The 16051-nt window shown below is 35.8% G+C and overlaps 1 protein-coding gene across 1 annotated transcript in view; it reads right to left on the bottom strand.

Moving 5' to 3' along the window:
- Positions 1 to 16051, bottom strand: part of LOC113492564 (nose resistant to fluoxetine protein 6-like) — a 66615-nt gene that overhangs the window by 16418 nt on the left and 34146 nt on the right. Inside the window, exons 3-5 of the mRNA XM_026870067.1 lie at positions 7068 to 7249; positions 2829 to 3028; positions 611 to 740 (exon numbers count right to left, since the gene is read on the bottom strand). Coding sequence (XP_026725868.1) covers positions 611 to 740; positions 2829 to 3028; positions 7068 to 7249 — 512 coding nt within the window. The remainder of the gene's footprint in view (positions 1 to 610; positions 741 to 2828; positions 3029 to 7067; positions 7250 to 16051) is intronic.

Below are 16051 nucleotides of genomic sequence, written 5' to 3'. Positions count from 1 at the left end.
AATCTTCGCAAAAAGGGATCGTTTTATATCAGCCCGCGGGCACTGACTTGATATGGGCCCTCTTATATTCAGCTTTCGGGAAAGCACATTATAAAAGACGCAATAAAATATAATTCCCGTTCAAAAGTTGGTAAGAGTTTTTCGGTTGGGAATTGAACCTTTTGGTTTAATAATAAATGTCCCCTCACCGTCATGTTGACCACTCAGTGCGATCGGTCATGTTTGCTATTTGGCTTTATATCAAATTAATGTAGGTGTACAAAACGGCTCGTTTTATAACAAACATGGGAGCTTTTGGCCTCTTTGGATGGGATTCACCAGTTATTTCATGCCGTGCTTAATTTCACGATGTGTTTGATACAAAAAAATATCTTCGGGGAACATTATAATGTTTAGATCTCGTGCCAATTACGAAGTTATAATTAGTTTTTAATTCTTGTTTTATAAGTTCATGTTCTTCAAGTTTATTCCGAATATAACGTGTCCAACCTACCTTTTGCCCCTGGTTTTCACCTATAATGGCAAAAAGTAGGAATACATTTATTTTCAGTACGACATAACAGTTTTAGCCATAATACAAAACTCCAGTAACATAAACGAAAGTACCTACAGGTAACTTATGGTTGTTGTCGTCGTGTGCTTCGAGGTCTGCCTCCTGCGCCAGCCGGTACTTGCGCTCCAGGTAGCCCTCGTACAAAGACGCGAAGAACATCAGGATTGCCACCACAATAACCACGGACCTGAAGAAACAGAAAATAAACATAAAGATTGGTGTAAAGAAAATGTTTTTGCTAAGATCTAAACATGACATTATTACTGTAATGGTAGGTAACAGGTAGAAGTTAATGCTACGTTAATTACACCTCTCGCTGGTGGCCACATTAAACACGAAATTCGAAGTAATTTTCAGTAAATTGAAACACTATTTTGAGTTATAGGTCTGTACACCACTTCCAAACACTTGTTATCATAACGAGAGCATAGCGACTACCGAAAGAGCCTTTAACGAGATTCTTGGCATACGTTCAGAACCTTGTTTAACAACTAGTATTTTGGCAAACTCACACTTTCGCGTGGCTTTTTGTTCCAAATTCGTTGCCAGCCTCGCGTTTACACGAAGAATTAAAAGCTGAAAATATGAGTGTAGGCCGCAGCGCAACCAGTTTAAAAAGGGCTTTAGTTGTTAGCATTCTTGAATACGACGTTATTATGCCACTACATCTGCTTGTTTTCAGATGGAATTATATGTATGTATGTTCTATGGAATCATATGTATGTTCTATTTATGTCGAAAATGCATGAGTGTACGAAACGAGTAGCCTGTTTTAAAATCTGAAAGTCACCTTCGAATAGACGATAAATCTTCGTCTCGTCATATATTAGACAATGTCTTTCATTTCTGTTTAAACGTTTTACGACTAGTGTGCGCAATAACATCGAAAACTAAAACGTGCTGACTTGAAAAATGGTTACAGATTTGCCCGTAACTCAACATTTTAGACTAGAATACTATGCTTAGTATTGAATTTGAGTTACAATCGATGTTTGACAATCTCCAATTACCTCTAAAGTCTAAGTAAGTATAGGTCAAGACTAAGTTGCAGGTTTCTACTGCCTTGAGATTTAAAAGATTATTAATTAGTGCATATTCATAAATTATGGTCTGTTTTTGTGGTCATGATGAATTTTGATTAGTAGGTTTAGGTCTTATATTAATATAAATACGCGCAGTCTCTTGCCTTCAAGCATGAATTAATTGTATTAAGACTAAGCCAATGACCTACAATCTTATAATTACTGCGTCTGCTTATTTGGTAAGGTATAAAACGTATCTGTAAATTTATATTTATACTTATAATTACTACTAATTTAATATAATATGATTACACACCATTCGATGGTAAATTAAAATATAAATTAGCCTAAATGCATATATTATAAATATATAGGTACAATACCAGCCTAGTGCCTACAGACGTCGGTCATAAAATAGATAATTGAGCATTGAACACCGGTTTAGCTCGAAGCAGATAGATGATTTGAGAATGACATGTTTCGAATCCAGGTTTCCTCACAATGTTTTTGTGATGATAAACGAGTGATGAAATTTTTAAAAAGTTACATTAGTACCTATTTTGGGTGCGTTGAGATAGAATTGCATTTCGTGAATGCATTGCACTTCTTTTTGTGCTAGATACTCTAGATAGTCTAATAAATATACTATTGTACCCTATATATAGTATATAAGTGGAGGTCACTTAAAAAATTAACAATAACTCTAAGACAATACGAGCGTTATTTGCTATTATTTTTAGCGACAACAATGAAAACTTAGCTAGACGATTAAGCTTTACCGCGCAAATTCGATTAAATTCGATGAAACCTTTAGTGCACGCGTTAGTTTGCGTGTCAAGAGAATCCACTTAGGATTTTATTGTACCAACGCACCACTTCAAGGCTAACCACGTTTACTTCAATAATGCTTTTAACTAACGATACGTGTGGTTAAGGATATCTGTTGAAACCATCCACTCAAGGCCAATGAGACAAGAAAGAGACAGTGTGACAATCATTACAGCCGCTAAGCAAAAACCATCTTTAAGTGATAATCGATTAACACACTCTGCAATAAAGCTCGGTCTATTAGCCCAAACCTGTAGTTTTGTAATAAACTACTTAGTTCTGAAACAATGTCGTTTTTACCACGATTAAGTCACGTTTGTAAGAAATCTTCGCTGGCGAGCGAATATTATTTTCAGAAAGGGTACTTAGCAAATACGGGGTCTGTGCATTTACCCATTTACCACAATACTTATAAATAAACATACCCAAGTATCTGCAGCTTAGGGTCCGCAAAGAGGTCGTAACTGCCAGGCACAGGTCGCACGTTGACGGTGGAGAAAGAGGCAAACAGTCCAACGTTCGATGCTTGAGCTGCAGCGTATTTCTCGGCAGCTCCAAGCAGTGTAGTGATTGCGTTGGCATCGCAAGTGGCCGGCACGCATTCACCGACCAGCATCAATCTACTCTATAAAGAAAGAATATATATAATTACGTTTAGTTTGCTGCTCACAGGCATCAGTAATGAAATCGTAAGTGCGTACTTTGTTTCCAAATTATCATTAACGATATCAAGGAGTTGCGAAAATTCGTTAAAATACTTAATTCTTAAATGCATCGTCATAACAAAAAGCACATTAACCAGCCGAGGACTGCTTTTAAGGCATTCATAAAAAAGTGTGACAGTCCATGTGAGAGGCTATAAATCATTTCTCAATGCAGTCCATTCATTAGGCGGGCAGATATCACCGACTGACCTTTACATAAGCATGAGCTCGTAATTGAATGTTAGTCGGCGTGACGAATGCTCTCGTCGATGTGTGTTCAGGAACACTTGGAGCTTTACGACAGCTGACGATTCCCATCGCTTTCCGTATTCTTTAACGCATTACTTATACAAATGCTTCGGATTTATTTTTAAGCGTACCCGCTCTTTCACCTGCTTGCTTAATAAATTGACGAAAAACATACGTACAACTTTTACATTACGAAGTTAAAAAGCTTTTGAGTTCCGTTCGTGAATTTGTGATAAACCGTTTTGGATAACGTGCTTTAAATAAATAATGCCTTTCAGTATTTATTTCAGCATAGGATACTAATGTTTGAAATTTGTGTAAAATGGTTAACAATATTTATCTGACTAGGAGCATACATTGGATGGCCAATTAGAATATCAACATGGCTTGTCTAACATGAACACTATTAAATAAAACTGCTCATATTATTTCAGTTTCCGCTGATACATACCTATAAAGAGACTACCACTCATTCATTAGCACTCATTATTTAATGCTCTGACATTAGACGATCATGCTAGTCACCGCAACGTAGACCTACAATTTGTAGCTGACATTATCACTACCGTTGGCCAATGTGATTGCCTAGAGGCAACGTATGAATAATGGTATCTAATACCTTATTACCATTATAAATTTATTGCTTTATTAAAACTAAAATATAGACAAATATCAAGGTAAGTCAATACGAATTCGCATTCAGTTATACTTATTAAGAGACAGAAATTCCCTGCTCTACTTTCAGTGCATAATTTTACAGTCATAATCAAATCACAAAGCTTGTATTTATGGCCGTGTGTTAATGCAATACGTCACGTGTCCAAGTTCCATATCCCGTTCATAAATGTTGATTCATCCTCGTCTCACACCTCCCGAGGGGTGCAAACTTTCTGACCATCATTAATCTATCCTCGGTAAACTAAACTTTTTCTATCTCTTCTTACTTTGTTTGTTGAGCAATAAACAGAGCTACCAACTGTTACGTTATTAGTTTATAGGTAGGAAGTGTAAGTGTGAATTTGTTATTTATTATTGCAAGTTCAACTTAGCTTTAAATGAAAATCGCCTAATAGGTCTGTTTATTTAAAATGATAAGCAATTATGAATACCTAGCCGCATTTAGCTGGCATATAAATCTTGCTTTAGGAACCCTGCTTGAGTAGTAAAGTCTTCAAGTCTTAACAGAGTAATAAGTGAAATATGACCATTATTCTTTTTCTTATGAATATTGGCTAAGCGTTAATAATTTGATTATTTCATCATAATTATTTAATCGACCTATCCGAAGTTTTGACACAATGCCACATGATATTGCTTCTAAAATTCCTGGCAACGATACAACGTTAATTGAGCAACGTTTAATCCAATTAAAATAATTACGAACAACAATTTGTTACAATAGGTTACATTTAGAACAGGCTATAATATTTGTACCAAATTAATAATTCATTTTCGTTTTGATATTGATTTTTGTACACGTGTAAATTTATGGCTTATTTTGATTACACGTATTTTATTCTAAAAAGTGTTTAAGAATATTGCGAAACAAAACGGATTGCAATAGGTAGGTAAAATGTTCCGATATTACTACTGGGAAACGATGCAGTAAAAAAGAATGTACGTAATCAAAGGAAAGAAAAATACCTTAAATGTAATTGACTGCTATCTCTCGCTGATACCTATAGACCACTAGGTATTCTTCCACCGAGCAAAGGTTTTATTAAAATGAGCACCTTTTTACGTGAGTACATTATCCATCGAATGTACGTTTATGACGGTCATATAAATTCATATTATGGCTTTTAGGGAAGTTACCTTCATTTACTGAAAGATAAAATAAACCGAACGAAAAAAATATATTTAACCTACAAATTATGGGAACCATGAAACCCGGTTCATTTGATAAGCCTCCATAAATAACTTAGGTACATCTTTTGGGCTCTTATATTAAAAATAAAAAGCGGGGGCAAAGTATATAACAGGATTTTTTACACTAATGGCCAACTGTTAACTCTGATGTTTCCATAAACATATCTAAACCAACCTTACTGAGACTGTCATTAAAATTTATCACTAAGTATGAATATTATAATTATTTGGACTGGGTGATCCGTTGACATACGACTCGCAAGTCGCAACCTTGCCGCCGCGTGAGCTCATTATATTATTAAAGACTTCGGTTGGGTCCGAAACTAGTCGGGCTGTCGCTATAAATACGCGTGAGTAATCCGTTATTATATTATTTATAATAGTTTTTTTTAAACCAATAAATCCTGTGTTATGTTTTTACGGGCTCTAATATAAACAACACATTCTTACCTTGATTAACAAATCTCGGCAAAATCCGACAACTGCATAATTTTATTGGCTTGCAAGTGAATTTTTATTCAGTTTTGTAAACGGCAAATATAAACGAATTAAATTCATTAATTATTAACAAACGATTTCCCGCCAAAATAAAAACTGCAAAATTACAATACAGTTTTTAAAAGAAATTTGTAACGTTCTAAATTCAATAATTTATGAGTGGCCAAGAGCACAAACAGAATAAATATTGGGTTGAGCAACCTAACCTTACACACTAGACTTTTTTTCATTAAAACCTTGTTTCAGCCTTGCAACACTAGTTAAAGACAATTGTTTTATATCTCTTGGTTTTTTTTCTAGCCAAGGGTTTTATTCCACAAGCGGTTGCCGGGAACGTATAAGAACATAACAAATTAAGTAGACTCTATCGACGTAATAGGTTAGAACTTGTGCCGCAAGCTTCTAAAACTTTTATATTAAACTTGCTGACGCAAGGATACGCACTAGACAGCCCGAAGCGAGTTGTTACGTGATATTTATCTTTCGTTTGTACATACCAACCTACACCTAATTATACGAGCGGATCAAAATTGCTAGTATTTGGGTTACGGCAAATTTTGTAGGCTTTTTATGATTATTTTACTATGTTTGCTTTGTGTTGAGGGTTGTTTTTATAGTTAAGCTTTTTACGCCTTATATCGAACTGAGCATCTAAAGTAAAAAGGTACTTATATAATGAAAATTTCATCTATAATTAACTCTCTAAGCCAAGTCCCTTTCATTGGCCAAACAATAAAAACTCTGAGTACAATAAATGCATGCTAATAATAAGTCAATCATAATAAGTGAGTGTCTATTACCCTTGAGGTCAACAGAAATAACGCAACAAAAATGAACAAACGTCGGCGTTGAGTCATTGAGGGAAAGTTCGAACTTCACATTATTGGCTATTAGCATAACTTACACGTATAATAGAAAGCAAAGATTCCTCGACAGATAGCTGTTGAGAAACAACCTCACTCGTGACGTAGGCAAACATTTTCACTTTGACGTCAAAATATATATTTGCGGGAATTATACGCCCAATTTTCTACGTTCATCGGATATCCGAGCTGTAAACTCAATTTTAACGTTTATTTTGCTGAAAATCGTTGCGTGGCGATCAATTCCCGTCGCTTCTTAGTGGTTATACGATACGGGGTTTTGCCTGACAATGTTATGATACGTTTGACTTAATTAAAATTGGAGAATAAGTAGCTATATTTTAGAATAGACACTTGTAAAAGTATCTATTACAAGTGTCGTTTCAAAATTACTATTTGGCTTTTCATTCTACTTGCCTATAAGGCTACCTTTTGCTTTGCGTTTGCTGTGCGTCGTTCTTCCATACTTCTGATTACTTACTTGTGGCAGATGTTCATTGTCGACGGTGAGGTTGATCTTGGCTACATAGAAGGTCGTTTCGAAGGGCGGTGTGTTGGTGTAGTACTCCTTGAGCTGCAGATCTTTGCACGCGTTCAGGGACCCCAGCCAATACTCGTTGCCGAATAACACGTTGGGTGTGTACTGGCCGGATGCATCAAAAACTGGAATAATAAGAAAAAAAATATCAGATACACATATTTTGTAAACATTACGAGATAATAATCTTCTTTGCATTGAGGTTATGTCGATTGGATTTGAAGATAAAACAATTTAAAACTTATATTATCCATTCTAACGTATTTCAAAATTAACATCAAGGGCAACAACTTTTCTTTCCAGAGTCTTGCTCATTCACTTATTGACCATAAAACAATCATCGTTACTATTGTAAAACACTTAATTTTCTAGCCTCCACAACTAAGTTTAAGAATGAGTAACGCACGAACTTATGCAAAGAAACATTAATGTCTAAAAAAAGTTATGTTTAAAATTTGGAATGCCCAATCTAATCTACTCTATTTCTATATGTCTTATTATAAATTATCAAATGCAACAAGTGCTCTTAGTCGCGATTGCTTCACGCTGTGTCACCACTGCAGCACTGTCGTAAAACCGTTTCCTGCGGTTCGTTTCATGTCATATCTGACGAGGGACCGATTTAGGCACAAGGTATAATTTCGACATGACTGCACATGCATATACAAGAGATGTGCACACAATACACGAGGGTTCAATATTGTCATGGTAATTGTACTTTTCAATGTCTATTGTTCATCTGTGTTATTGTCGTTTGAAGGTTACGACACTTGTATCAGTGAGGAGATTAAAGGGCTTTAATATTCCGACTTTTTTATAGTTATATATTTTTTGTCCTTTGAATTTATTTACTGCCACGTTAAAATCTAGCTTCAAATTACAACGTGTACCAGCAAAACCTTAATGTCCTTAAGGTGGGTAATAAAACTAATTATATCTTCGTCGTTAGTAACACAGCCTGCAGTAATGAAAATGCTCAAATTAAAGCAAAGCACAGAGAGAGTTAATGAGAGTTAATTTAAATTTGATCATTTGTACGGGGCCCACCGCAAGTAATTACATTTTCATAATAATGGAAAGCTTCTTAGAACGACAATTGCCCTCATCAGCATATAAACAAACAAAGGGAACAAAAATCTTATTTGAGAAAAAAAAAGAAAAATTCTCAATTATTTCGTCTCTGAACTGTCTGAACGTTGTTGCTTAATTTGAATTATGCGTTTTCAAAGACTAACAAACAATATAAAAGTTTTTTTGGCCTCAAAAAATATCGATACAGCAACTCATAATCTACTCAATTATATCAGCTCTATAAAATAAAAGAAACGTAAACAAACAATTACGAAACCCAATAACGAAAAGCACCATTAAAGTTGTTATTTAAAACGATGTTATTCGCTTAATCCTAGGAGTTAAGGGAGGATTCTTTTATAAATTCTTAATTCTGCCATTACGCCGGGTGACCCCAAATAATAATAACTGCTTTTTCCGTGCCGCTTTTTCGTCTGTATATAATCAAATTATTTGTTTTTCTTATCTTTCAATTAAAATAGAACGCAAACGTTAATATCATAAATTGCTTCTTATGTAGGTACAACGGACATTTATAAACTGACAAAAATTGATAAATAATCAATTTTTCGAAAAAAATATCTGAATGTCTTTGTTACTTAATATAATAAGATATCAAAATCAGTATTTCCAAAGGTCAAGAAGACGTAAGTTTGTTGATGAATGAATTAAGGGCTAAGTGAAGTTTGGTTGCTTTCGATCGCTCAAATTGGTTCAAACGGTTTACAGTCTCGTTTAAGTCGCGTTAAGCTTCCGATTCAATTTAGCGGTAGATATCCGGATACCTGAGCTGTGGCTTGATCTCTAGATCCCATTGGACTGTACAATTTAACAAATTTATTTCATTATAGACGGTATTTTTTCATCGAATGTATTTTTCTATGAGCCTTAGTATACGCATTTACAGTTACTGTTCATCCCATTACGTATCTCTTCTTAATGACGTGTTTTTCATATTTTTAAAAGAGATATTATTGGCATGTTTTTCCAAAAATACTGATATCAAGGATTACAACGCAAATAACTTTACATTTTGGACTATCTTATTCATTTTAAACAACTTCTGCTGCATCTAAAGTTCATTTTCTAAAAACAGGACATCAGATGGCTCAGCGGCACTTATAATTTCGCTTTCGCTTCTATAGAACACTGCAACATAAATTACATTGTAGAGCAGGTGCAGTAAAAGAGAACATTAAACAAGACATGTACGACGAACGTAAAACCCAGACAACACATTAAATCATACAAAGCCAATGCAAAGAACATTTGTTTAAGAATACGGAATATTTGTATTTCGCCTTAAAAGGCATACGCCGTAAAGCAAGGAGGCTTCATACAGCGAAAGAATAATTTTGCCGCTTTTGGAGTTACTTTTTGCATTCTTTTAAGATATTATCTATTTTTAGATTATGAAGTTGATCAAACCACAAACATTCTTATTCCTAGAGCACGCTCATAGATAATGGATCCCATTAGGGGTTATGATCATACTTCGACGGAATAAACTTGAAGTAATACTCATGCCAATCAATCTAATGGGGTTGCAACAACATCAACTTCGAATTCACACGAAGTAACATCGGTTACGACACATGTTTTACAAGCTTACCAATATTGATTACTTAGTAAATTGATATCAGACTACGAACAAGAATATTCGTCAGTTGATACAAATATCCGCAAAACTTGACTCGGTTCAGAGAATCGATGTCCGTAACAATATGAGTATGAATACTGTAATGTAATATCTTGCTTGAGCTATAGGCACTGGCATCTATTTGCTTTGTCGTCGAATTAATTGAGAAACCAATTTAGCTGTAGGTACAATGCCACCTAATACTGTGGCTACGGTACATATCTGATTTACATTTAATCAAAGCCTATCTCTCCAGTATTCAAACAGTAAAAAGATACATGAATATTTTATACGATCCGAATTGCTTCACGCGCGTTATCTTGATTAAGTCATTTATTTCGAATCCGCCTCGTGAACCTAACATTGTGTAAGCTATTTTTGCAACAGAAACAATAAAAATGCAAGCGAAAATCAATAGAATTCTCAAAGAGAGACTTTTTTAGAATATCCGAATGTCAGAAAGAAAGATGGCCACGAACGGTCCTGAAAGGGGTTCCGTTTGAGCCTTTTGAAGTACGGTACTTGGAGCGCTATGAATTTAACGTTTGCAGTGGAATCCGTTTCTACGTGAATTCTTTAAATGCCTCAGGTCCTTTTTGCGGTCGACTTTATGTAAGGTCCATCTGGCAGGCGAGGGTAACCTTAAAAAAAGTACGTACATTTGTCTCATAAAAGGTCACATGTTACATATTTTAGGGACCCTTGTCAATGTCGTTTACATTCACATTAGGGTTTGCAAAGAGAACAAGGTATTTGAGAGCTTAGTGGTGTGTTTCAGGCGGAGGTAATTAGCGTGGAGTATGGTTGTGATGCGTTGCCGGCCGTCACCAGTGCCGGTGCCGTCACCGTGGCTGTGCGGCGTGTCGAATGCACCTGCAGTCACGGTCGGACAACGTCCTACTTTGCGGTCAATTCTGCAGTCGCTTGTATGTATATTTTTCCCAAGCCTATTACGTAAGTAACGAAACATCTTGTAACATCATCTGTTCGTAATTAGTTTAGGTATCGTACCGCATTTGGATAATATTTCGATTTCGAGAGACGCAGAAAGTTCATTTAAATATAAATGACTCCATCGGGTATGACAATATTAAAATATAGTGGAGCTTTCTAAAAGCTTTTTCGTTTTTCCAGTTTCCCGCATGCGATCGAACCAAAAATGTGAAAACTCGGCTAATAGATACGTATCTTATGCATAATGTCAGAAACACGCTCGAAAATGTTTAAAATGTTTGCTGTATATAATAAATCCATGTTCACTTTGTTTGAACGTGCTTGCATTGTTTTTTGCGTACACATGAAAGTGCCAACAAAGTTCCTTCAAAGTGATGTCAGAAACTTGACGTTGTATGAAAAAGATAAGGGATTCTCTACAAAGGTGAAAGGAATCGTCATATTATTAGTAAATCATTTGGTAGACACCCCGATGACCCTTCAATTTGTAAGATACTTGAGCTGTAACGATTCCCTTTCATAAAATTATTTTTGAAGAGAAAAATTGGTGGAATAACGAAGCAAACCGTTCCTAAACAAATAATATAAAGAGCCTTGTTGTATCACGATTACTGGAGTGAAGTAGAGTTTTATAAATCGACCATTACAGAATTTTTGAATTAGACTCTATCTGTGCAAAAAGAAACAGGCCACACATTTCAAAATTTTAATACTTTTAGTACTTATCTGAGCTGTAACATTTGGAATATCAATTTCAATTTGCATTTGTAGAACGCGTGACGACTTGACGACACACCTGTATTTCCCAAAGGGATAAACCGGAAACAATGGATGTTCCCTTTGAACTGAAAACACGTCAGTTACAGGAAGGGATTCATTTTACATGACATCAGGATTGCTTGAGGTATGAAAAATTCCATTAGCTTTTGTTCTCTGAACAAATCTCTGCAATCCAACTTCATGTACAGTCGTGTTCACAAGCTCGATGTCAGTGTCGTAGTGAAAATAAAATTGGCTCACAATATTACTTTCTAGGGAGCTACAAACACGAGTGTCACATCCGTTCTACTTGCAGTGCGCAGCGCCGTCATTAAATATTTCAGTACAAAGGATTGACGTTTATATGTTGTGAAATGTTGAGCAAATTCCTGTTAATTGAACGATTGGCTTACACCATTCAGTGTAGTCAAAGTGTTGTAACTGGTCGGCAACACAGACTGCAATGCGTGTTCGTTTGATGCACGCAGTACATTCATGTCAACATGTTTACAATAAGTGTGCTTGAATGTTGCGGCGGTTGCGGCGGTTGCGGCCACCGCGTGTTGTACACATTGAAACTCGAACAACAATAAGCCGTTGAGAATTATACGATTTATGTTTAGCATGAAATGTTCTAGGTTTACCAACAGTAGGCAATGTTGGGCCATGCTTGGAACTCGAGTCGTTTTGCTTGAGTTAACAGGATTACTAGCGGCTAACTGAGCAATGTACCCAAGTTTTTATTAAAGTTGAGTCTCATACATACGGATAGGTTGATATAAAATTGGTTTAAGGTAAATTTGACGTGGCTTTCGCAAAAAGTAAAGAAAAGAAATGATTGAACACAATTCTATCGGTATAATTTAAAGTACCTAAAAACACGAATTTTTATCTTTCCACATATGATGTATATCATAAAAGCTTGTGAAATTAGTTCAAAACAAAATGACGCAAAAAATGTAATCATTTACGCCTATAAAATGTATGATATAACAAATTGAAGACATATTAATTTTGGCTTAAAACGGTTCCAATTTTATTACTTACAAACAAAATCAATTAACGGGGCTGAAATATGTTAAATTAAACGAAATGATGTTAGGAAGCTCCAACGCGATTTTATCAAATTACGGGGCTGGTTGTCACTCCATTACTACGCACATAAGCTATAGCAAAATTGATCTTGTCACCCTAATTATACATTGCGGTTGCGAGAGCTTCCATGGAAGGTAATTGACTGCTATCTATTAATAGGTACGTTAAACGGATTAAATTTGAGATAGCCATTAGATAGACATTATCTACCGCCATTACCCTTGACTTAACTTGCGTTTGTGATCGCGTGGACCAATGGAGCGAGCATTATGCGTTTGGAATTTACGGACAAATAGCTGCGTAGTCTTTGTATTGTGAAGTGAACAAGACCTTTACTAGGTATCAAATTTAATATAAAGACAAGAGGAAATCTCGAGACAATAACGAAACAAAACGAAAGGAAAAGTAGGTCATAGTATTCAAGTTCACAAATGGAAAAATAAACTCGAATTGGTCCGATCTCAATCAGGCGACTGAGGCTTAAGACACCGCAGATTACGTATGAACAAAAAGCCGGCCATCACACGACACTTGTCACAACGTCATTTATTACGCTACGCTTTTCTCGGAACAAATTTCTTTCTTCACCATATCAAGCTACTCATTATATCCTCAACCGGACTTTGCCCAATTTCATCAGTAAATAATAAACACAATTTTCCTGTAGTGCTTGCAATTAATTTCATAACATACCGCCATGCTCTCGCCTTCTGAAGCGGTAAGCGTAGTTTAATCGGTTGCCCCGAACTTGCTGGCAAGGCATCCGGTGCTATAACTATGTTAATAATCTATGAAGTTTACCGAAATCTGTTTAATTAACACGAATACAACGTGAAGAACGTAAAAGTTAGGAGTATGTACGATTCTTTTTTCAGTCAGAAGCTAAGCAAACAAAGTGTGAAAATTGCAAAACGAGATAGAACAAATAATAATATCCTAATCAGTTAGCAAATACGTCATAGCTAAATATTGAATTAATAAGGTCCGCAACCTATCTACCAGAGTGCACAGCGAGCACTCAGCTTTCTTAACTATTAATGACAACTCTACCTTCGACATTCAACGAAATGAATAAAACACTAAGAAGAGTATTTGTAGTGACCTAAATTTGACATTGAATTAATTATAAGTAATAATTGCAAAGTATAAAATAAACAAGTATGAAATAATCTGTGTAATAACATAAAGTGTACTTATAAAAAGTAAACAGCCGTATAATGAGCATCAGATCAGCGACATTACAGATTATGTCACCGCTCAGTTAACGAGAGACGTCAATACGCCGCAACAGTGCGTGTGAGTGAAATGAATCGCTTACTTTCACGGGGTACTTATAAAATTTGCGATTTACACGTTATGAGTCGTATTTTGCGCAAGAGCCGGCCGGTGCGGGCGCGCTGCCGGCGGCTGCGTGCGCGCTTACATCACAAGCCTGCACGATGCACGAGTCTGCCGGTTTCGGTAGCAGACTCGTCTCTAGGCGGCTAATTATTTACAGCAATTAAATCATTATCTAATAAGCTACAATTTGCAAGCCACGTGTATTAGTTAACTTATAGTATAGTAATTTTCAACGCTCCAGTTCTGTGCTCTTGTTGCTTATCAAAACTACCCTAATTAGGTACAGTGAGTAATGAATGAGTAAATAGTAATAGCAAACAATGACCCAACGAAAGAGATATTTATATTTGGTACGTGATAAGCTGTTATTGCATTATTACTGTTTGTCTGTTTCCAGTGCTTGTTAATCTAAATTGAGCCGTTTCAAATTCCCTACATGCAATTCTATTATGCTCGGTTTAGGTGTACTGAATGACGCTAACTCTTCAAAAGCGACACGCAATCGAATCGCGCACTGAATGTATGTGTCAGTTTACAATTAATGCTAAATGATTTACAGAACCAATCCGGCTTTAGGCTGAAGTAGTGAATACGAAAGCTACCGCACCCATGTCCTAACCGAAATTGAATCTAGCGGCTCAGCTCTTAAGACAACGAAAGGTAAACAAAGTCGACTAAAGGTAAACAAAGAGGTGAGGAATATGATAGAACAGTTTGCATTATTCAGGCATTAACAGACTCCGATGTGTCGCTCCCATTGTGCCTGCCATACAGCTCCAAACGGGAAGCGAAGCATTAATACATTAAGCATAGTTTGAAACGAGCGTGATTGTGGTTTAGTTGTTCAGGCGCGAGCTTAACAATGTTTGCCACTGACATAATACACGGGTTAAATATTAATTAGCAATTTACTGAAAATATCTATTCCAGCATTACAACGCGGTATTGTTTAAACAGAATATTTGATGCGCTTTTATCTAATTTGAAAGTAAATTTAGTTGATATAAGTTTTTCATAAATAGTTTAAAGACTTCAAAATATGTGATGATAGTTGCCTATTCATAGGTTCTAAGTAGATGAAACCCGGCGGCGCATAAAGTTGAGGCGTTGGAGTGATGCGAGGGCACGACGCGGAAAGGCGCGGCACGACGCGGCTCAGCGCGACTCGGCGCGGCATGATCATCTCAACGAAATATGCGCCAAGTAGGTCGCCGTTATAAATTCATTCATAACTGGATAGGTACCTACGGCTTCGTAAACTAGTTCTGCTTATGTAATGCAGGTTCGGAGTCGAACCTCGATGGAGGGCGCATTAGAAACTCATTTCTACTATAATTCACGTTAATTAGAACGCTACTTATCACAGTTTTGTAATTTTTACGAAGATACGGATCCGGGGTTTTCGTGATTGTATGCTAGTGTGAAACTGGAAAACAAATGTCGTAATAATTAAGTTTCTTGATATTTATCAACTGCTTCATTGCCAACATGGAGAGGAAGTGTGTTAATAGATTATGTATAAGTTTTCGAACGCCATACGTAATATTGACGTTTTAGCAATCTCTTCATGGCAATGAGCGTGTTTAAATATTTAAGGATTACTTGTTACATAGAGAGGTTCGCGTGAAATTAGAAAGGGCATGACGGATCCATTCGAAAAGAGTGTCGAAACCAGTTGTTATAAAATACAAGAAACTTTGATCATAAGTTATAGATCTCAAACCATCTACAGAACCTCTTGAGAATTGATAAATAGATCCCTATTCATAAACCTGGACTACAAATATGGTAGTACATATGTGAGGTAAGTTATTGAATTGAAAAAATGATAAATAAATGAATAATCTAAATGAATCTTTTTTGGCATTTGCTTTGCATTACTTTTTAATTTTCTTTTCTTAAGTAAATAAGAATGTAATCTTATGTTATCAAGAAGAAGGAATCTTTAATTAATTAAGATTGTAATTCCCTCGCTTGCAGATATAATTAGAGATTAGTTTTAAACATAACATTACAGTTTTCTTGCGCAGTGCTTAAGTCACGACAGAGCTGAGAAATAGAAATGTAT

The sequence above is a fragment of the Trichoplusia ni genome, chromosome 4, assembly GCF_003590095.1.
Source record: "Trichoplusia ni isolate ovarian cell line Hi5 chromosome 4, tn1, whole genome shotgun sequence".
Classification (NCBI taxonomy): Eukaryota; Metazoa; Arthropoda; class Insecta; order Lepidoptera; family Noctuidae; genus Trichoplusia; species Trichoplusia ni.
The sequence above is the reverse complement of the archived record's forward strand: the minus strand, read 5'-3'. Positions and strand labels throughout refer to the sequence as shown.